Raw genomic sequence first — 23,782 nt, forward strand, 5'->3', positions numbered from 1 at the left:
AACTCTGGGAGTTGGTGACGGACAGGGAGGCCTGGTGTGCTGCAGTCCATGGGGTTGGAAAGAGTCGGACACAACTGAGCAACTGAACTGAACTTACAAATTATTATCCGTATAATGGGAATGGGAACTCAAGCTTTACTGATGTATTTCATCAAAGAATTTGAGTACCACTGTTTTAGAGTCCTTCGAAGGCCTCAAAATAAAAAGTAATTTGAAATTAACTGTATTTAAAGTCACAGAGCCGGTCTAAAATACTAGCAATGGAGAAATGTTACGTGGCTGGGGAATGTACTTAAGGGCCCTGGAGAGAATTCCGGAGGAGCTGCCTTATACAACTGCTAGGAGAAGACAATGACACCCCACTCCAGTACTCTCGCCTAGAAAACCCCAGGGGCGGAGGAGCCTGGTGGGGCTGCAGTCCATGCGGTCGCTAAGAGTCGGACACAACTGAGCGACTTCATTTTCACTTTTCACTTTCCTGCATCGGAGAAGGCAATGGCAACCCAGTGTTCTTGCCTGGAGAATCCCAGGGACGGGGGAGCCTGATAAACTGCCGTCTGTTGGGTCGCACACAGCCGGACACGACTGAGCGACTCAGCAGCAGCAGGAATGAAAAAAAAAACCCTACTGTTTGCAGGTTTGGATCATCGCTGGGAACAACTAGAGGTAGATGTTCACACACCCAGCACAGTCCTGCCGTCTGAACTGCTTGGTGCACAACCCAGATAGGTTGCCAGGTTCAGGTGAGCAGTACCTGCTTTCGCATTTGGCAACTCTGCCCAGAAACTTCATGGCCACTGCCGTTCTAGAGTGAGAGCTCAGAGCTCCGCGCGCCGACTTTGAACCAGAGCCAAAAGCTCCGCCAGGAGCCGTGCGTACAGGCGTGGGGGCCAGCGTCAAGCGTTCACCATACGTGCTCTCGGGCCTGCGCGCTGCCGTCTTCGAGCCTCTATGCAGCTTCTGCCGGGCGAATCCGCCTTCCCGCCGCTTCGTCACTTCCGGCGGACGCTTAGCGTCATTGGTGTCGTCACTTCCTGCCGGTACCGGTGTGGACGGTACGGGTCGTGGCCGCCCGTTCTCCGCTTCTCCCCTTCCCCTACTCTCCTCCCTCCTTCCCTTTCCCTCCCTCGGCGGCGGTCGGTCGCCCGTCGCGGACTCCCTGACCTGTCCCTAACCCCTTCCTGACCTTGGGGCCGCCGGATTGGCCTTTTCCTGTGCCCTGGCCCAGCGTCAGTGTCGGGGCGGGGGCCTTGAAGAGCCGGAGGCGCTGCCACAGAGGAGAGAAAAGACTAGACGACCCCTCGGCTCTGCAGCGGGATCGCTCTGCTAGCAGCCGCCATGGCGATGAGGCAGACACCGCTCACCTGCTCCGGCCACACGCGGCCTGTGGTAGATCTGGCCTTCAGTGGCATCACGCCTTATGGCTATTTTCTAATCAGCGCTTGCAAAGGTGAGCGGGGCCGCTAGTCGGGCCCCTGATGGCCGAGGTCGGGCGGAAAGCGAACGAGGTTGGCATCCCCATTGCGGAATGAACTGCGGCTCTCGCAGCGTTTGAGGTTAGGGCCCCACGGCGGGCTGATGGGGAGAGGAGTAGTTGTTAGGGCTTCCGCAGCTGACGCCGAGAGGCTTTCCTAAGTAATGCCCCTAACGAAGGCTTCTCGTTTTACCTTTATTGCTATTTTTGGAAAAGCTGAACTGTGCGCTTGCCTAGACGTCCCGGCCAACAAACAGTGTAAATATCTCTCAAGGATTTAGCAGAATGCAGCAACTAGGCCAGGCCTTATTTTACGAAGACTTAGCATTCCTGTTATCTCATTGAATAGTCTTTTCTCGTGTGGAATTTTTCATTTCCGTTTTCCATCTTTCAAGTGGAAGCTATGTTTGATGGAAGCTGAGATTTATATTAAAAAGTTTGTCCAAAATAAGACACAAATCTAGATTGTTTTGACGCAGGTCAATCTTTTCAACTAGTTACAGATGCTTCCCAGAGAGAATGTGCAGCTGGGTTCCTCATTGAATTTATTTCTGAACGATCCTTAGTGACCCCAGTGAGTGAGAATAGTTCAGGCAACAAAAACTGTTTCCACTTTGTTTTTCAATATGATCGTTTTATGTTTGAGTCTTAGATTTTAAGTCCTCCGAACTTCTAAGTCACATGTCGTCTTCAATATTTTTTAGATGGTAAGCCTATGCTTCGCCAGGGAGATACAGGAGACTGGATTGGAACATTTTTGGGTCATAAGGGTGCCGTTTGGGGCGCAACATTGAATAAAGATGCCACCAAGGCAGCGACAGCCGCTGCAGATTTCACAGCGTAAGTGCAGCCAGAAATGGCCACCTTCGGAGTTCTCTGTGGATTGTGCTCTGAAATGATCAAAACGTCGTTAAAGGTTACTCGTGAAATTCTTACTACCATATGGAACACCCCGTGTTTGATCTCACCAGAATTCCGGCCTGATCCTTCTTGCTTCTTTCTCTTAAATGGTTCTCAAACTGTTCACAGAGACTCAAATGACTTCATTCTGTGTAAGGGTGAAATCTAAATTGTTGATTGTCCCCTTGCATCTAGATTATCATCATCTTTGTTGATTCCACCAGCAGAATGTCTGCTGATGCCATTATTTCTTACGCCACTGCCATCTTAGTTCAGGTCCCTACCACTAGTCGTTTCCCATCTGTTCATTCTCCCTGGTGCTGTCAGTTGTCTTCCTGAACACAAATATCAGGTCACTTCTCTAGCTAATGCTTTTCCTGTCTTACCTGTGCTTTGTCAGTGATCCATGACCTTGGGTGTACATTATTAGAAGCTTTTAAAATACTCATATACATATTGGTCCGGGGGTGGAGGGGGGAGGTGGGCGGTAAAGTCCCCAACAACAGTTTATTTCCCTGCCAGAAGTTCTTCTAGGTGATTCTGATGTGCAGCCTTTAATCATCGGCCTAAAGGTTAAATTTCAGTTGTTGCCTCTTTAACACTTTGGCCCATCCTAATTCACCATCATCATCTGCACTGCACACCCCATGCCCCCCAGTCTGGTTACACTCATTGTTGCCAGAATGGACCTTACTTACTCTGATTTTTGCCTTTTGAATATATTATTAAGCTGACTTGCCAATGACCCACTTTCCCATCTGCTCATGTGTATCATATCTTATATAACCTTGGTACCTCTACTTCCTAATGTTTGTGACTTAGCAGACACCTAAATGTTTTAAGGAAGACGGTGTCAAGGATTATTGTACATGCAGTAAACTGTTAGAGTTGAGAGTCTTGAGAGTGAAAGTGGTTTTTAAAAATTGTTTTTTTAAACAGAATTTTACACTAAGGAGCAATTGTAAATGTGTTTGTTGTGCCTTTGTATTAAGCAAATTAAACATACTAGGCTTATTATGAAAAAAATAAAGGCAGATTGATTGAGGTGGTGAATACATGACTGTGTATTTGTTGAAACTTGTAGAGCTCTATGGCGTGGAGTGAGTTTTACAATACATACTTTTTTTTTTGTTAAATAGAATTTTTAAATAAACAGGGAGATACAATCCCATGCTGATGTGGGATTAAATTTGAGATGATGAGAGATCAGTAAGAAAAGTTACAATGTCAATTTGAACTTTTTTCTTTGCCTTCAAAGAATAGATGTTGTTAGGTTTATGCATAACCATTGTAAGGGTTTGTGCTCTGCCCTGTTGTGAGTCTATGCAATTCTGATAAAATAAGGAACTGCTTGGTTTTATGTAAATCCTTTAATGTCAAATGTTGCTTTAGAGGTTGGCATGCATGCTTATAATGTGACAGACTCCTTTGTTAATTATGGGATGTGAAAAATAGGAAGTAAAAGTGATTCTCATACAAGGAAGATTTGTGGAGGACTGGAAGGTGAGGGTGTCCATTCCCTCTTTTTGCTCACACTGTTGGCTGTGTTAAAATTCTGACTCTTAGAGTACTTATTGACTTATGTGTTGTTGCTTCTTGAGGCCATGGGCCATGCCTTATATTTTTTTGTATACCTTGCTTGTTCAGCACTTTGTCAAACAAATAACTTAAGGAAGTTTCTGAAGCAGAAGGACTAAGAACGGATGAATTACAGATCTTGGTTTTGTTTCTGAGACATTTATGTCTCCTGTGGGTTCAACCTATTTTTTTTTCCTTCAGTTTCTCCTAAGTTTATTTTTTGCTGAGTCCATTAGGAACATTGTCACTGGGAGAGAATGTCATTGGTTTCATAACAGAGATAGAAAATTGGAATTAACAACTCTGCGACCCTAGGGACCGTAGCCTGCCAGGTTCTCCTGTCCGTGGAATTCTCCAAACAAGAATACTGGAGTGGGCTGCCATTTCCTTCTCCAGGAGATTTCAGATATTTGTTAGGTGGATTTTTAAAATATCATTATTGAAACTAGGTCCTCAGGTTGTTAAGTTAATAGTTAATAAAGTGATATTTTAAATTTGATTAGGTAAAATGTAACAAGATCTTAGACACTACAGACATTAGCGTTAAAATAGACGATCTTTTAAATTGCTTTTCTGGAGAGATTCATTTCTGTTCATCTCAGTTCTGTGTTATCTGGCTCAAACATGAGTGCTAATAATATGAGCAAAATGCTCTGTCTTCTCTTGCCTGATGGACAGTCTTGCTCTGATCTGAGACTTGAACAGAAGCTTGTTAGTAATGATACCCATCTCTGTAAAATCTGTGAAGACCTGATGTACATTTGACAAATTTTAATGCCAGGGAAAAAAAAACGAAATGCATTAGACAGAAATTACTGCTCATGTGATAATTACTCTGAAATGGAGAGAGAAAAAGGTGTGAAAAATACGGCACTTTAAATATTTAACAGAGTTCTGGAAAGAGTAGTCAGGATTTTATCTTGCTGCTAGAGGCACAGTTATCTTTGTTTTTAGGTCACTAACAGCATTAATAACCCAAGTCATAGTTTTGAGGACGTTTCTCTGTATAGGTATTCAGTGTTGTTTTGGGGCTTTCTTAACATTTCAGGTCTTAGTGTCTGTGTTTACACGGGGTTATTAAAATCATGAATGCTGGGGCCAGATTGTGTTTGAACCCTGGCTCTATCCTTTAATAGCTCTGTGATCTTGCGAACTTTATTTAACCTCTCTTTTTCACAGTTTCATCATCTATAAAAGTGAGAATAGCAATAGTGCCTACCTCTTGTCGTGAATGGCTTCCCTTGTGGCTCAGCTGGTAAAGAATCTGCCCGCAATGTGGGAGACCTGGGTTCAGTCCCTGCATTGGGAAGATCCCCTGGAGAAGGGAAAGACTACTCACTCAAGTATTCTGGCCTGGAGAATTTCATGGAATGTGTAGTCCATGGGGTCGCAAAGAGTCGGACACAACTGATCAACTTTCATTCGTTGTGAATATTAAATGAGTTGATATGTTTATATTTAGAATATTACCTGAAATCTAGTACACATGTAAATGGTAACGTGTAAGGTAACACTGATAGCTACCACCCCAATAGACCAAAATCATGTGTTCTTTTGGAACATCTGTGGCTAAAGCCAAGAAATCTTTGGGTTTCATGCAAGGAAGTTCTAGTAGATCTAAGTAGCAGGAGGGAATACTTTTGGGTTTTTTCCCTCTCAGTTCAGGCTTTCAGATGCCATGATGTGGTGGGAAAGATGTAAGCATTTGCATTAAGCAGGCCTGAGTTCAGGCTTCCCTGGTGACTTAGTGGAACCTGCCTGCCAATGCAGGAGACGTAGGTTCCATCCCAGAGTCAGGAAGATCCCCTGGAGAAGGAGATGGCTACCCACTCCAGTATTCTTGCCTGGGAAATCCCATGGACAGAGGATCCTGGTGGGTTATAGTCCATGGGGTTGCAAAAGAGTCAGATACAGCTTAGCAACTAAATAACAACAAGGCCTCAGTTCATGTGCTAGCCATACTTGGTATTTTCAGTTTGATCATGAGATGTTCCTTAAACCTCTTGTTTCATATTTGTCAAATGAATGTAAGCCAAGCGTGGTTTGGGGGCAAATCAGCGATTTTTTTCCACTTACATGCCTGAATATAGCCTTGTGTCTGTTGCATAGCAGATGCTTGGTTAGTGGGAACTGAGACTTGACCCTCGTTTGCTGTGTGTCTGTCTGTGAAGTGTGGGGATGTGTGCATCCTTTCTTTGTATTCTCATTTAATGACCTATGTGGGCTCTGCTATTATGGAACTTGACCCAATAAAGAAGAGCTCCTTAGTGTAATTTTAGGTGTCATGATTATCTAAAGGAGAATTTTGTCCATTTTTCTTATAGACAAAGTATATTCAGCAGGGCTGGTCCGTGAGTCGGTTTGGAATGTTATCTTGAGGTAATTTGGGCAGGCAAGTCAGCTGAAACTATCCCTGAAACGCCATTCTCTTTATATCTTTTAATTCGTCTTTTAATTCATAGAGCTAATGTTACCACCACATCTCCTTATCCTCTTTTTTTTTTTCCCTCTTGTAAAAAGCCAATAGGAAGAGCTAATTTTTCTCTGAATAAGGTTCTCAATAAATCGAAGGTGCTCGTGTCTCCTTTTTGATGGCTTGGCTGTCCTGTTACGACAGGCAGTCATTTTCCCGAAATAGCTTAATTTTTTGTTAAGGCCTTAAAGAAGTATGTTAAGCAGCCCCTTTTTTGAGACTGCTAAGTCCTTTCTCAGAATATGAAAAGTATTGAACAGACAGCATTGATCATATGCAAAAAACTGGGGACATAAGAGGTATCACTAGTTTAGGGAGATGGCAGGTACATCTTGAGTTGTACAGAAATGAATGCTACAGGATTAGCTGTTGAGAGGGTATTGTTAATGATGTTTCATTAACCATCTTCCTTTATGGACCCTTCCTGCCATTTCTCTCAGGGGAGCTCTATGGAGGATGTCCTTTCCCTTGCTTTGATTTGATCCCTGTAGCCAGCTAGTTAATAACCAGTTTCTTGCCCGGAGTTTAGGTTATTCCAGATTTCTTTTAGAATTCTAAGCTGTTTTTAGGACTATTATTGGGAATAATGGAAATGTGCCAAAGTTAGTACAAGTGACTAGAACATGCTCTATTGGAGAGGGTGGCACTCGATTTTACTTGTGTATCTAGGTGGGAGGAACGCGAGTGTAGATATATTGGCCCTCTGGATGGTACTAGTGCAGTCGCTCCAGTTCTTGCTTCTGGTACAATGAATGGACATGATCTAAGCAGAATAATTAGATTTTGGGGAGTTTGGTGAAGATGATTGAATATCCTTGAAATTAATATCTCTAAGGACAACGCCCAGTTTCTTTGAGACTCGAGAGTATGTGAATAGGATAGAGATTTCAAATACATTTGATATTTTCTTCACTTTTGATGTGCTTATTCGTTCAGTCGTGTCCAACTCTTTGCAACCCCATGGACTATAGCCTGCCAGATTCCTCTGTCCATGGAGATTCTCCAGGCAAGAATACTGGAGTGGTTTACCAGACCCTTCTCCAGGAGATCTTCCCGACCCAGGGATCGAACCTAGGTCTCCTGCATTGCAGGTGGATTCTGTACCATCTGAGCCACCTCGGAAGCTCTTTGATGCCTTCTGTTATTATAGCAGTCTAATCTATGTGAACTCTTATCACTGATTTCCCTGTGATTAAGAGTAAACATGTGGACAAAACTAAAAGTAAAGTAAAATTAAACAGTATAAGCTGAGTTCTGTGGAAGAACAGAAAGGAATGGTTGATGGAAGTGAGAAAAACAGAAGGTTTAGTGAAAAAATAGCATTAGTGATGAACCCTGAGGATGAGTAGAACTATGATAGCTGAGAATGTAAAGTTTGTTGTTGCTTAGTTGCTAAGTTGTGTCCAATTCTTGTTACAATCCCTTTGTCCATGGGATTTCCCAGGCAAGAATACTGGAGTGGTTGCTATTTCCTTCTCCAAGGAGGGCCTTTCTGACCCAGGGATTGAACCCTTGTCTCCTGCATTGGCAAGTGGCTTCATTACCACTGAACCACCAGGGAACCCTAAGATTATAAAAATACAGACTAAGTAGAACACTATGAGCAAAGACAGAGGAGCCATGGCTTGTTTGAGGGATTGTTTATAATCTGATGTGACTAGACTCAGAGAAATAATGCAAAATGAGGTTGGGAAAGTAGGGTTTGACCAGAGAGTTGAATTGGAAATGGGAAAGGGTGGAATAGGTTTCCTTTGCAAAGAGAAATTAGTATTTGAGAGTTTAGTAACAATACCACTCACAGTTGACATTGTTTCTCTGAGCATACTGTTACACTTCTCTACAATGTTTCCATTTTTTCCCAGGGTGTATTTCTCAGTTCAGTTCAGTGCTTTAGTAGCTCAGTCCTGTCGGACTCTTTGCGACCCCATGAATTGCAGCACGCCAGGCCTCCCTGTCCATCACCAACTCCCGGAGTTCACTCAGACTCACGTCCATCGAGTCAGTGATGCCATCCAGCCATCTCATCCTCTGTTGTCCCCTTCTCCTTCTGCCCCCAATCCCTCCCAGCATCAGAGTCTTTTCCAATGAGTCAACTCTTCGCATGAGGTGGCCAAAGTACTGGAGTTTCAGCTTTAGCATGCTCTTTAAGGCTACTGGTTTTGATGCTTAGATTTTCTGGACTTTCTGACATAAATTGTGTGGTTTTTGTTTGTGTCTCTATAGCCATGTGTGTTTGTATTTTATTTCTTTTCTTTTTTTTTTTTTAATTTATTTATTTGACTGCATGGGGCTGGGTCCTAGTTGAGGCCCTCCGGACCTTCATTATGTTGTGCAGTATCTTTCATTGTGGCTCACTGACTTAGTTGCTCCCCGCCTTTTGGGATCTTAATTCCCTGCCCAGGGATGGAGTCCATGTCCCCTGCATTGCCAGGCAGATTCTTAACCATTGGGCCACCAGGGAAGTCCCTTAATTGTATTTCTTAAACATAATATTGTTTGTGTGTGTGTATATATATATATATTTTCTTTTTTCCCCCCCCCCTCAGCTAAAGCTAACACTACTGAGGCAAGAACTTTGGGATCATTTTTTTTTCCTCCCTTTTGTGCCTCCCTTTTGTCTCCCTTTTCTCCCTTTTGAGTCTTGAGTGACATACTTGATATGTTTATTCTATGTTTAATGAGTGAAGAAAAAATACTCCTTGCTTTCTCTGTTTTTCTCTTGTTTTCTCTGTTGCATTGTTCACTTTATTCCTAAAAATAAATGTCAATTACATTAGAATGGAATTTTTAGAATAATTATTATGAAGCATAGCTTGTTCCTCATAACAGTTTCTTTTTGCCATGTGGAAGGTTTTCTTGTTTATTTTTCAATCACCTCTTCGGATCTAAAATGAATTTTTTCTTCTGCTTTATTGTTCAAGCTTTTTTATTTGGGGGAACTTCTTAACAGTATTTCTGTGAACTATTATTTAATCATTATCCCCCAGCATACATATACATACGTATGTGTGTATAGACACACAATCACACGTATACTTTGGGTTGGGATGGGTTTGTTGGAAAACCTACAATTGAGAGATTTGAAAACCTATAATTAAAATCTTCAACATTAGCATTATGTAATCAAAGGCTGATACTTTGTGTGGAGGTTAATTGGACTAGGATTTGAAAATATAAGTCAACTCTGAGGGAGAAATGGGAGAGTATTTTTTTCTCTACTGTTTTGATTTAAAATTTTATGTAATCTCTTTCTCCTAAGTATTTATTGTTTTTCATCTCGTTTCTCGTGTATATGAGAGTATAGACGAAAAAATTGGAAAGGAGAAACTGAATTGGTTAAAATACTTGCGGTGGTGTTATAAGAATATTATGGCTACAGGCTAAAAGGAAAGTAAGGATTTATGGTTCATGGATCTTATTTACTTAAATTTGATCTTTTTCATTGTCAAAATTATATTGCTGTATCATTTTTAGTTATAATACGTTTATATAACATCTCAAATAACTCATTTGGTAACTAATTATCAAAATTACCATGTTTGTCTTCTACTTTTTTATGTTTTACTTTTAGCAAAGTATGGGATGCTGTCTCAGGAGATGAATTGATGACCCTGGCTCATAAACACATTGTCAAGACGGTGGATTTTACGCAGGTATTAGAAAGTGGAATTTGTTTTAGGGAGTTATATTGCTGTTATTATAGGATATGTCTGTGGTTTTATATTTGATTGGTTTGTATTTAGTTCATGTTTGGTTTTGTGGGGGTGTATTTTGTGTATGCTGGTTACATTTGATTTGACTTTAGATTAAACTATACACCTTTACAGTTAACTCTTGAATGACAGTTTGAACTGTACGGGTCCACTTAACATGAATCTTCTTCAGTGGTAAATTCTGCAGTATTTCACAGGCGGTAGTTGGTTGAATCTTTGGACATGGGGGAACTGAGTGGGGGGCGGACCACATATATAGAGGACTGACTGTAACTGATAATGGGGATCTTCCACTGTGTGGAGGGTGGTGCCTTAATCCCTGAGTTGTTTAAGTCAACTGTATTTTTTCTTGGTTGATCCTATGAGATTTTTAAGAACCCGGGAACTCTTATATCAACAATAGTAACAAACATCTGAAAAACCCAAGTAATGTTTCCCAGTGACTTAGAAGGGAGAGAATAAATTTGAGATCATCACAGTCATGCTACTCAGTAGGCAGCAGGATCAGAGCCAGCTGAGAGAAGCCATGTGGTTGGTGGTGTGACATTTGAACTGGGAAGCTTACAGGATTTGGCAATTATGAGAAAGATAAATGCTCTATAGTATTTTCTCAGGAATAATTGATCTGTGTGCATCTCTTTGTGATCTCTGTGAGCTTTATTTGCATTTTATGTAGTGTTGAAGAAGCTGCAAAGAGATATAACTATTAAAGTAGTTAATCTAATACCATTTTACTTGTATGTGTTTTCAGGATAGTAATTACTTGTTAACTGGGGGACAGGATAAACTGTTACGCATATATGACTTGAACAAACCTGAAGCAGGTAATTTTAATTCATATGTATTTGTGGTTTTGTTTTCTTTTAATTTAAATAACTTTTCCTGATTAAAGGAATTCATGTTCAATACTCAAATTAGGAAAATGTAGTCACAAAGAAAAAATTAAATTTTAATCTACCATCCAGTCCGTTCCCCACCTCTGTCATGTGGGGTCTTTTATTCCCCTGACCAGGGATCAAACTCACACCCCCTGTATTGGAAGCTTGACCACTGGACCACCAGGAAAGTCTTATCATCCAGTATTATTAATTAATGTCTTTCGTTTTTGGTTCATGTTTTTCCAGTCTTTTTTCTTTTTTTTAATGCAGTTTTTTTTTAATGGATTTTTTTTTTTTACACTATTTAAAGAAAAAAATATATCCTGATAAACTTTTATTATGACACTAAGTCTTAAAAGGCACATAACAGTGTTAACTGCTTTTTGGTTAGAAGGAGTGGTTATTATCTGTAGAAGGTGAGAAGGGTAAGAATTCTCAATGTATATACATACTTAGATTTTTGAACCACATGGGTATATAAGCTATTCAGAAGAATGCTGAAAATCTGTAGTAATTTTTTCATGTCTTTGAATACTCTATATTCATTCTTTCTAATGACTATATGACTTTCCATTCTATGGATAAGTGAACTAACCAATCTCCTATTATGGCCTACTTGGGCTATTTACAAATTTTCAAGATTATAAGCAGTGTTAGGCTAAACATCCTTATAGTTGCAAATATTCCACAATTGTTTCTGTAGCATATCTACATAGAAATAGAATTGTTGGGACAAAAAGGAGATATACTTGGAAGCCATAAATAGATATTACCAAAGAGGCCACCAGTGAAGTATAAAAATGTACCTATAGCCAACCTATTCTAGCAAACACTAACTAGCTTTATCTCTGCCGGTTTAATAGAAAAATTCTTATTAATGGGAACTTGAAAAATAATTCATGAGGTTAAAATTCTGTCGAATACCATTTTAATTTACTTTTGTGGACTAATAAAGCACCTGTTCATTCTATTACTGGTTTTAAAATTTATTCTAATTTGTCATTTGCTTTTCCATTTTGTTAGTAAGGTTTGTGGTATACACATTTTTAATAATTGGATGGTGAAATCTGACATTTCCTCTATAAATTCTCTCAGTGCACAGAAGTTGTAAGAGATACATTTTTTTCCCTAGTCCATATCATCATCTCCATTTTACAGTATTTCAGTGCTTTCCTAATCACATGCTGCATATTTTAAAAGCAACTAAAATATGAGAAAAAGTTTTATTTATTATATATTAATTGGGTTCTTAAATTTTGTGTTGTGGGCATAGTTTATTCATAAGTCAGTAAGCTTTAGAAGTTTATAACAAAGTCAAAGTTATGTTGGAAGTTAAGCAGTTATCCTCGAGATACCTTTTCTAAAGGTATTTCTAAGGTGAGGAAACAAACTGCATTTATCTTTATTCTCCTTTGGTACCTGGGAATTAATAACTTTATGCAGAAACAGCAGACTACTCTGACCTCACCAAATCAGTGTACCTTCTGACTCAGCAAGATAGTTCAAAGCTCAGGCAGTTAGCTTTTGTCTTCTTTTCCCTTTCTCAAAGCTGCCTTTGAAAGTGACTCTTCCACTGTCTCGCATTAGAAAGAAGAGCTTTTACCCATCAGACACCAGATGAGAAACTGCAGGGGATGGCTGCTATAACGTGTGCACGGTGTTCATCTGTGTCTGGTAGCATGTCTGTCTGCGTTTTGCATTCAGTTCTTGCTATTCACACAAACATCATGCAGCCGAAGAGTGAGTTGGGATCATAGTACTGGTCTAGTGTTGTCTCTTTGGACCTGTCCACCACTGGCCAGCCTCCAAATTCCCACACACAAAACTTTGGGAATAGAGATTGTCCCTTCGGGGAATTTAATGTACGATACCTGTAGTAACTTTTTCTTTTAAGTGATGGTGCAGGGCGGGGGGAGCAACTTTAAATGTTTCGATTGTTAAACTCTGAGGTGTAATAACTATTGTTAATCCCAGTTTACCAGTGAAGAAATGTAGCCTTCAAAAGGTTAAGTGGTTTGCCCAAAGTTAAAGTTGTGTTGAATGGTATTGCCTGCAACATCTGCTTTTGCCCAGACGTAGCAAGTGTATTAACAATTGTATTTTAAATTGTTTTATCTGAAGAACCTAAGGAAATCAGTGGTCACACCTCTGGTATTAAAAAGGCTTTGTGGTGCAGTGAGGATAAACAGATCCTTTCAGCGGATGATAAAACTGTTCGGTGAGTAATTTTTCTTTAATAATTTAAAGTTGAAAACATGTTTGACCTTGGAGCTTATAGTTAAGTTTCCTATAACTGTCATGTAGGAAGAATTGTGTCTGAACATTACAACTGTGGCTGCATCTGGGTCACATTTTTTTGGAGCTGTCATAAACATAGAGTGGGATTCACAAGACTTAATTAAAACTGTTGACATCTTTATAAGCAGGTGCTCTTAACCTGGGTGAGTGGACTGGCTGGCCATAGGGTGTTAGAGTGTAAGAACCATTATTTAAAGCAGTGTTGAAATTGATTAGATTAGGAGATGTATCTTAATAGCATAAGCATTTGGGAGGTATATTTAAAGTATTAGTTTTGACTTTACCAACAAGATACCAAATAATTTGATGTTTTATGCCAAAGCCACATTTCTCAGTATCATCTGTAATTTGTGAGTTGGAATGGAGGTTGTTTTACTACAGTTGTGGTTATTTTTTCATTGGTTAATCTGCAGTTGTAATTTAAGCTGTAAGTATTTTTCTTAAGTGAGTAAATACCACCTTCTTTTCTTTTTTATGCAGCCTTTGGGATCATGCTACTATGACGGAAGTGAAATCTCTAAATTTTAATATGTCCGTTAGCAGTATGGAATACATTCCTGAGGGAGAGATTTTGGTAATAACTTATGGACGATCTATTGCTTTTCATAGTGCAGTAAGGTATGTCTGAGGAGTATCTTCATTTTCTTTTCTGGTAACAAAGGGGCAGTTTAGTGTACTTAACATTTGCAAGGCGTGTACTAAGGTATTTAATGCTTTTAAAGGCAAATCTTGGCCTATGTGACATAATATGGAGGAAGATTGTTTCCATACCTAATAATAGTGAGTTTTTTGAAAATTTGGTAGACTTTAATCAGAAGAATTAATCAAATTAATTTCCAGGTGTTTGGGACATTTATTGGTAAAATTTAACAATTTTTAATGTATATTTTTCTTTAAAGATCCCTAGATTGATGCTATAATTTATATTATTCATTACTCTAAAACCTCTGTAATCTTGATTCTGCCATTTCACTTTAAAATTACAGAAAAATTAGTGATTTTTCTTTTTGTTTCCAAATAGGGCATAGATTTAATGAATTCTTTAAAAGTAGACTTAATTTTTATGATTATAAATATATTAAATGCTTACGTTGGAAATTTAGAAAATAAAATTTTAAAAAACTTGGGTATAATCCTATAGCCATAGAACCAGAAAGTTACTGGTAGCTGTGTTTTTTGCTAGTCTTTTTTTCTTTGGGGGGAGTATGTGTTTGTATGTGTTTTTTTCTTTAGTTACTAGGATCCTAATAAGTATAATTTTCATTTTTTTATTCTAAGATCCTCTTAGCCATTAAAATTCTTTGGAAACATTTTTACTAGGTGTATTATTATAGAGTCTGAGTGAGTGAGTGAAAGTCACTCAGTCGTGTCAGACTCTTTGCAACCCTGTGGACTATACAGTCCTTGGAATTCTCTAAGCCAGAATACTGGAGTGGGTAGCTGTTCCATTCTCCAGGGGATCTTCCCAGCCCAGGAATCGAACGTAGGTCTCCTGCATTGCAGTCAGATTCTTTACCATCTGAACCACCAGGGAGGCATTATAGAGTCTACCATGTCACACATTAGTTCCCCTGTTTTAACTGTGCAGTGAGATTTATGATCACATCTCTTGCATGTTTCTTCACAAGAGAATCCTGTCAGTAGAGTTACCAGTTCAGAGGTCAGGAGTGTCCCGGCTGGCGCAGTCTGCAGCCTGTGTGCAGCTTTGTCACCTTCCCCTGCCTGCCCATCCTGGCCCTGGACAAGTGCTTCCCACATACTGCACCTCTCTCGGGTGGGTAAAATCACAGAGGAACATGAGGAGATAACAACAGAAGATGGTGTTGGAATAGTTGGGATCAACAATTTTTCACAGGAATCTTTGGGAGATGTTTAGTCTGCCTGAAGTTGGAACAAGGTTGAACAGACAAGATGAGCAGGTGCTTTGGAAAGTGTGAAAACTACTAGTGAGCTCTGTTCTCCTCTCTCAGGAGAAGTAAGTGAAATTAGTGAAGCTCTTGCAGAAAAGCCAGGACTTGTCAACAGATCTTGTTATGAAGATGATGGCCACACTGAGTAACTCTTCAGAATTAAATGAACTGATGGGTGAAGAAGCATGTGAGAAATACAGAAAATCTATTGAGGAGTAAAAACGGAACCCCTGAAAAAACTAGTTTAAATAAACAAAACAGAGGGTAGGCATGTGTTTAAAGTTCTTAGTGTACATAACACATATTTGATTTCCATAAAGAATGTACCACATTATATTCTGACCAGCAGTCCTGACCTTTTCTCTGTAAAGGGCCACTTGCAGAGCTGAGCTTCACTGAACAGCTGAAGAAATGAGAAGGCAATCAAGATGGAGATGAGCAATTAAGAATGCTAGAGAGTTCACACACACACACACACACACACACACACACACACACACAGTGAATTGATAATGGAATGTTATTGCCCAAAACCATTAAATTGTGCAGCTGAGTTCATTGGTTGCTTCTGGACTTGGGCAGCGTGCAGCCCTGCTGTAGAACCTTGCCTGAAGTGGTGGTGGTGGAGGTTTGCTAGCCTATTAAATATTCTGCCATTTAAGCCAGAAAGTTGTTATTCAGTGATCTGTGTAAGTCATGACTTTGATTTTCATGCTTTGTAGTGTGTGATGATGGGAGTAGGATGGCAGCATTTCCGAGTTGAAATGCTCTAATGTTTTGTGTTGGAAGCCTTTCAGGGTTTTTAGGGTTAGACTGGAAAAGAGCTGATGCCCAAACTCATTGATGTTCAGGGGAAGTTGCTGTTAACGCATTGATTTTTATTACGTAGCTATAGTCTCAGATTTAGTTATTATCTTATAGCCTGATAATTAAAAACTGAGTCATTTTGAGCAGTTTTATATTTCACAGCATTAAAGCTTTTTCCTTTGCAGAAAGTTAAAAATTCTCAGCAGCTGAAAATAGTATACAAATAATCCTTTATATTAGTTAATTACTTGCTGTAAAAACTTCTTCTATTTACCAAGTATGTTTGTCCTGGAAAAATTAAATAATGCAGAGTTAAATTTTTTTTTTTTTTCAAAGTAAAAATCCTAGTACATTAGCCATACTGTTTTCATTAACCAACCTAATCATTTCCAGGAAGGCATTCACTGCACAAAATGGATATCCCTCTATGGAAGGGGCTGTGTATTTTGGGTGTGAATTTCGCTTGGGCATAGTAGGCTTCTGTTTTGTTTTTTTTTCCCCCTAATATTATTTAGATGTGTTTTTGTTTGTTGTTTTTCCTCTTTTAAAAATTATAGTTGACTTATAAGACTTAATTTCTACTTTACAGCAAAGTGATTCAGTCATACATATACATTCTTTTTTATATTCTTTTCCATTAAAGATTTATCACAGGATATTGAGTATATTTCTCTCTGCTGTACAGTAGGGCCTAGTTCACCCATTCTCTGTATAATGATTTGCATCTGCTGACTCCAGACTCCCACTCTACCCCTACCCCATCCCTTGGCAACCATGAGTCCATTCTGCCTGTGGGTCTGTTCTGTAGATAAGTTCGTTTGTGTCATATTTTAAGTTCCACATTTGTGACGTCTTATGACATTTGTCTTTTTCTGACTTACTTCACTTAGTATAAGTTCCACCTGTGTTGCTGCAAGTGACATTATTCATTTTTGTGGTTGAGTAGTAGTTTGTATGTATGTACCACATCTTCATTATCCGTCCATCGGTGACCATTTAGTTTCCAAGTCTTGGCTGTTGTAAACAGTGATGCTATGAACATAGGGATGCCTGTATCTTTTTGAATTATAGTTTTGTGTGGATACATGCCCAGGAGTGGGATTGCTGGATCATAATGGCAACTGTATTTTTAGCTTTTTGAGGAACCTCCATACTATTTTTCATAATGGCTTTACCAACTTACATTCCCACCAACAGTGTATAAGCGTTCCCTTATTTCCACACCTAGAGGGGTTTGTTTTTTTAGCAGCACTTTGTTGTTCAGTCACTGCGTCGTGTCTGACTCTTTTCAACCCTGTGGACTGTAGCCTGCCACGCTCCTCTGTCCCCCTCACATATGTCAGTACGTTTGAATAACTGGATATTGTATTATTCCTTAAGTTTTAGAATTTAGGAACATTTTAAATGTAACATTTCCTTATATTATTTATGAAATATTCAACACTTATAAATGTTGTTTAATTTTTTTTCTAGTTTGGACCCAATTAAATCCTTTGAAGCTCCTGCAACCATCAATTCTGCATCTCTTCATCCTGAGAAAGAATTTGTTGTTGCAGGTGGTGAAGATTTTAAACTTTATAAGTATGATTATAATAGTGGAGAAGAATTAGGTAAGTTGTCTTTTTTTTTTTTCTTAAGATTATATAGGTACCTTGATCAAAGGTTAGGTTTCAGTGATTAACACCTTAGTTAGCCAATGTTTTTTAGCTCCTACTTGGTTTCTAGGACTTCCCTTGTGGCTCAGTTGGTAAAGCGTCTGCGTATAATGCAGGAGAGTTGGGTTCTATCCCTGGGTTGGGAAGATCCTCTGGAGAAGGAAATGGCAACCCACTCCAGTACTCTTGCCTGGAAAATCCCACGGATGGAGGAGCGTGGTAAAGAGGGGTCGAAAAGAGTCGGACACGACTCACTGCACTGCACTGCACTTCACTCACTTGGTTTCTAGCTATCCTGCTTTATAATGAACTTAAGCTTGTTAGAATTGTACACAGAGAATAAAACACAATTTTGTTTTGTTTCTTTGGGAAAACTGATGGATTGTGTTGGGTAAATATAACCTCAGTGAATACACTAAATAGAATCTATTTTAATTGTTCAGTGTTCATAATTTACTGGTTGAATATTAAGTGACTTAAATAGAGATTCTTTCCCATTGTTTTTATTTAATGTCACTTTTCAAGTTTTAGATGTTTGGCCACATGTTTTATTTTCTGAAGAAGAGAAAGTAAATTATTTGCTGGTATCTGAGGTTGCAATTCGTGAATGTAGAACCTTGGACGCAGACATTCTTATTTCAAAATCTAAAATTCTTTCTACTCTTATGATAATTTTTTATATTCATGGTAACACAGTTATGGTATTCCCTGAGAGAAGCTAGTGCATGAATGTCTTTGAATTGAGAGGACATGGAGACAGAATAAGAACTGCTGCCACTGCTGCTAAGTGACTTCAGTCGTGTCCGACTCTGTGCGACCCCATAGATGGCAGCCTACCAGGCTGCCCCGTCCCTGGGATTCTCCAGGCAAAAACACTGGAGTGGGTTGCCATTTCCTTCTCCAATGCATGAAAGTGAAAAGTGAAAATGAAGTAGTTCAGTCGTGTCCGACTTTTAGTGACCCCACAGACTGCAGCCCACCAGGCTCCTCTGTCCATGGGATTTTCCAGGCAAGAGTACTGGATTGGGGTGCCATTGCCTTCTCCGGAATAAGAACATTGGTCTAATAAACAGTTTCGAAAACTGGTAAGGTGATGAGGCATTAGAAAGTAAGTGAAAAAAGTTCGGAAATAAGGATATGCCTTAAACAGAATAACACCACTACTAATGTGTACATTTTCTCATTAAACTCTATATAGGATAGGTATTGATCCTTTATCTTCATAGTCTGTGATAGGAGAGTATGAGAGGCAGAGTGTGTAAAAGAGCTCCATCTGGTGGTTCTCTGTAGTCATAGTAAGAATTGCTTCCCTGGTAAATAGTTTAGGATTTGAAAATGGGGATTGAATTGATAAACTTTAGACTTGCTTTCCGTAGACTTGAAGGTGGGGTGTCATTTACCTCCCTTTCTTTATCTTTTTTTTTTTGGTTTATTTGAAAAGAGATTTCTAGATGTCTGTTTAAAATGTATTGTTTTTGGCTGTGCTGTGTGCAGCCTTTTCATCTAGTTGTGACAAGCAGGGGCTCTTCTCTGGTTGCGGTGCTTGGGCTTCTCATACTGATCTCTCTCCTTACAGGATACAATCTCAGTAGTTGTGGCTTGTGGGCCCTAGGGCTTTGGCTCAGTAATTGAGACACACAGCTTAGGTGCCCTGCTGCATGTGGAATCTTCCCAGACCAGGCATCAAACTCACATCCTCTGCTTTTCGCAGGCAGGATTCTTAAGCACTGGACCATCATGGAAGTCTCCTTTATCTTTATTGGAACATGAAGTCTTGTTTTTTTGTTTTGTTTATGATGAGAATCACTTTAGTTTTAATTCGGTATAGTTCTTTGACTTTGCCCTCAGGAATTTCACATCTTCTCTAGTGTATCAATACTTAATGTCCTGTTTAAGTATTAAATTATCTAATACCCCTTCTCTTTCTCAGAATCCTACAAAGGACACTTTGGTCCTATTCACTGTGTGAGGTTTAGTCCTGATGGAGAACTCTATGCCAGTGGTTCTGAAGATGGAACATTGAGACTGTGGCAAACTGTGGTTGGAAAAACATATGGCCTTTGGAAATGTGTGCTTCCTGGTAAGAATTTTTATTCATAATTTTGTATCATTTTTCATTATTGATTCTGTCTCTGTTTCTGTCTTCTTTAGAATAAGGTTTAAGCAAAGAGTAGCCTGATGAATAAATCATCCATTAATCTCTGAATAATACTACTTATTGATCCTTACTAGTACATTTAGACATGTTTTTAATAAAAATATTGTTATTGATCCCAAGTAGTTATAGTTTGGGTCTAAAAGTCTGAATCTGAAAGATATACTATTTTAGAATTACAGTTATTAAAAAAGGTGTTTTGTAGTTTATTGCTTGCCATAGTCTTGGTGTACTCTTCTTAGTTGTTAAAATACTAGAACTTGCTCATGACATTGTAATTCATGTACTCATCATTGCTTTTCTTTTCATAGAAGAAGATAGTGGTGAGCTGGCAAAGCCCAAGATCAATTTTCCAGAGACAGCGGAAGAGGAGCTAGGTAAATACTAACATTTAACTTCTATAGGGTCCTGGAGGATGGAAAATTGAGGTATTAGTTAACTCATTGACAAAATGTATTTAATGTAAGCGTATACTTATAGGAAGTTTAAATATATGTATATTTATATATACATATAAATACATAAAAGATAAATCATTTTAAATACTTACTGCATGGTACTAGCCACGGAGATGTGTCATGGAGATGACTGATATGGTTACTCTTAAAGATCTTAGAGTTTGACTTAGGAGGCAGATGCTAAAATAGACTGTTGTAGTTGTAATTTTTACTTAACACTTGTTAAGCACCAAGTGCTCTTTCCCAAATATAGAATTATAAATTATAATGTGCTCTGATCAAATATAATATTGATTGAAATTCAAATCAATAAAAGGGAGCCAGATCTTCAAAAATCTGACTTTAATTCAGTGTCTACTAGACAGTTGAAGTCACTGAAAATGTAGCCCAAACGAGAGCCCCCCTGGAGTAGAAGAGCTTGCTGGGAAATGGTCAAGTCTTTCCTCACTGCTTCTTAGTGGCCTGGGTTCATCGTTCGTGGCTTGTGCACTGTTCTCTTTTGCTTCCCCTCACCAGCACACTTGAAAAACTTTTTCATTTATTCCTTAACTCACAGAAATATAGAGTGGCTTCTTCCCTTCCTTAAGTCGACTAATGTGACTTCCTGTTTTTGAATTGTAGAAGAAATTGCTTCAGAGAATTCAGATTCCATCTATAGTTCAACTCCTGAAGTTAAGGCCTGAGCATCAGGCAAATGCCACAGACAGTACACAACTTAATGGACTAAAACAAGCGGAGAAAAGCGTCAGCCTTCAGAGTTACTCTCTGCTTACAGCAACATGAGCAGTAAATAATGAGGAATATGAATTAGCTCCAGTGCTGGAACTAACCTACTTGGTGATACCTATGAATGAGAACACAAGAGTATCCGCTAAAAGCAGGTGGAGTTATGCTCTTATAATGTGATGATCTGTTGTCTTTTTAATGAATATGTGTAAGCCAACATCCAATTTCTCTTATTACAATTAGATTTCTTGTAGCTGTTTATGTTATTATGAAGAGGGAAAATATATTGGCCTATTTTTCTGACTTTTCCCTTAAAAGCAGAAAGCTGGTTTTTTTTTTTTTTTTTGCTTTAGTTATAAAGAAGAGGGAATACATGATAAAGTAACAGTTTGATTTCTCTTTTATTGTACACTGCTTCTGAACATCTAATTGTTTTTAGTTGTCTCAATAAAATGGCTCTAAAACAATGCTGTGTGTGTTTCTTGGGGAAGTTGATAAATTTGAGTAGTTGGGATGTTTTGGCTGTGCCAGGTCTTGGCTGTGGCACTTGGGATCATTTTTTCAGTTGCAAATGCAGGCTCCTAGTTGTAGCACGTGGGATCTAGTTTCCTGACCGGGGATTGAACCCGGGCCCCCTGCATTGGGAGTGTGGAGTCTTAGCCACTGGACCCCTGGGGAAGTCCCCATAGATTGTAGTTTTATAAATGGAAATGGCCAGAAAGTTTTTCTGTATCATATCAAGAGACCACCCAGGTAAAGAATCTGTAGTGAACAGAAATTGTTTCCTGATTTTGAAATTCAGTTACTTGCACTGAATTTTTGAAGTCTTCATGTGCTTTGGTAGAGTTTTATATACCTTTCTCCCTGCTAGATTGGACAGAAATGCTTGAACTGCCTTTTAAGAAAACTTTCAGAAAAATAAAAATGACTTATTTAAATGATAGGTACTTATTATAAGAAAAAAAAAGTTAAGAATTAGCAGAAAGATAGAAAAAGCACGCAAAATCCCAGTAACCCCTAAAATCTGTTAAAATTGATCACTGCACGTTAGTATACCTTTGCGTGTATATATACAGGTAGAAGAGATTTTATAAAAATGGGGGAGAATTGTAGTCCTGCATTGTTTGTTTCACTACCATTTTAAGTTCAGGTGACAGTCCAGAAGCCCTTTTACCAACCTTCTAATAAAATGGATCAACTGAGTTTAGATTTGTGATACATTTATTTTTTAATAATATGGGAGGACTACTGAACTTGTTTGGAAATACTTCTGACAAATGAATAATATCTGCCTAATTGCTTTTTCTCTCTTTGTTTATCTTGTGACTGATCCTTGGTAACTTTCCTTAAAAGAATAACCAACCCCAAAATAAGTCTTTGAGGATTTCTGGTAACTGGAAGAAAGCACAGTAGGCTGTGACTGCCTTAGAGGTTCGAGAGAGGTGTGTTGCGGAAAGTCAACTGATGGTCCACACAGGGTCGCCTGGGTGGGGGAGGTTGGAGGAGGGTGTATTTTCTCATCAGCTTGCCACATGCCTGATCCTTTGCAGCAGCAGTATTCTCAGTGTACCACAGATTCTAATCATACTCTGACTTACTGTAAATAAAGCTGAGCTTTATATGCACCAGACTGGAATTTTGAAATTGACTGGTAATTTGTGAAGTTCATGACCAAAGAGAATTTCTTCTGGAAATGGCAACCCACTCCAGCGTTCTTACCTGGAGAATCCCAGGGATGGGAGAGCCTGGTGGGCTGCCGTCTCTGGGGTCGCACAGTCGGACACGACTGAAGCGACTTAGCAGCAGCAGGTTTCCTAAAGGTCTAAAGGCCCTTTATTACCATCCCTGGGTGGCAGATAGCTTGAAATCTCTAAAAGTTTAAGCATGGAAGCAGCCTAGGTGTCCATCAACAGATGAATAGATCAAGAAAAAGCTGTACATACATTCAATGGAATATTACTCAGCCATAAGAAGGAATGAATTTGAGTCAGTGCTAGTGAAGTGGATGACTCTAGAGCCTGTTATATTCAAAGTGAAGTAAGAAAAACATCGTATATTAATGCATATATATGGAATCTGGAAAAATGGTACTGATGAACCTTTGTAGGGCAAGAATAGAGACCAGACAGAACAAATTTGCGGATGCTTTAGGGGAATGAGAGGGTGGGATGAACTGACAGAGTAGCATGGAAATGTGCATTACCATATGTAAAGTAGATAGCTAGCAGGAAGTTACTGTATAGTTCTGGGAACTCAGCTCTCATGTCGGTGTTCTGATGACCTAGAGGGGTGGAATGGGAAGGTGGGAGGGAGGGGATATATGTATACTTGTGACTGATTAATGTTGTACGGCAGAAACCAACACAACATTGTAAAGCCAATATCCTCCAGTTAAAAAAAGTTTTAAGTTGAATTTCAGGCCTTGGAACTCTCATACCATAGCTTATACTTCTGTAATTACAGTGTTCATGTTGGTCAGATCTCTGGTTGATTGTATTGTATAAACTGTCAAGTTCTTAGGTTATTAGATTCTGATCATCCAGTTGAGTCATTGTAGGTTTTAGCTTTTGCCAGATTAATAGAGTTGATCATTAGCTACTTTTGTTTTAACAACAGAGGATATGTTTTTAGGGACTTGACTAGCTCTGAGGGGTACCCTTGTTTTTCTTGGTGGCCTTGGACATGCTAAGTATACAAGCCACCTGGCAGGCTAGGGGAACAGCCAGTGTTTGGTATCCTTTGTGTCTTGGTTTTCTA

At 39.2% G+C, this 23,782-nt stretch overlaps 1 protein-coding gene and 1 non-coding gene across 3 annotated transcripts; both read left to right on the forward strand.

The window, feature by feature from the left end:
• The first annotated feature begins 1,013 nt into the window (after positions 1-1,013).
• On the forward strand, positions 1,014-21,492 carry STRAP (serine/threonine kinase receptor associated protein). 2 transcript variants are annotated; one of them, XM_027541435.1, is made up of 10 exons: positions 1,014-1,450; positions 2,179-2,314; positions 9,997-10,078; positions 10,890-10,962; positions 13,138-13,234; positions 13,795-13,932; positions 17,505-17,641; positions 19,617-19,766; positions 20,156-20,218; positions 20,921-21,492. In XM_027541435.1, exons 1-10 carry the CDS (start codon positions 1,339-1,341, stop codon positions 20,980-20,982), a joined length of 1,050 nt encoding a protein of 349 aa, XP_027397236.1. In that variant the 5' UTR covers positions 1,014-1,338; the 3' UTR covers positions 20,983-21,492. The 2 variants fall into 2 exon arrangements, with proteins under 2 accessions (XP_027397236.1, XP_027397235.1); XM_027541434.1 differs by having other exon boundaries at positions 1,016-1,450; positions 20,153-20,218.
• On the forward strand, positions 12,657-12,839 carry LOC113893842. Its single transcript, XR_003511365.1, has one exon. It is a non-coding gene; the product is annotated as a small nucleolar RNA SNORA23 (small nucleolar RNA).
• Positions 21,493-23,782: the final 2,290 nt, after the last annotated feature.

Source organism: Bos indicus x Bos taurus, chromosome 5, assembly GCF_003369695.1.
Source record: "Bos indicus x Bos taurus breed Angus x Brahman F1 hybrid chromosome 5, Bos_hybrid_MaternalHap_v2.0, whole genome shotgun sequence".
Lineage (NCBI taxonomy): Eukaryota > Metazoa > Chordata > Mammalia > Artiodactyla > Bovidae > Bos > Bos indicus x Bos taurus.

What these genes read in the sequence shown, in the direction of transcription:
- STRAP (XM_027541434.1), top strand. Translation starts at nt 1,339, where the DNA reads ATGGCGATGAGGCAGACACCGCTCACCTGCTCCGGCCACACGCGGCCT. An exon ending in TCTAATCAGCGCTTGCAAAG is followed by an intron (nt 1,451 to 2,178) that starts GTGAGCGGGGCC and finishes AATATTTTTTAG; the next exon opens with ATGGTAAGCCTATGCTTCGC. An exon ending in TTGGAAATGTGTGCTTCCTG is followed by an intron (nt 19,767 to 20,152) that starts GTAAGAATTTTT and finishes TTCTTTTCATAG; the next exon opens with AAGAAGATAGTGGTGAGCTG.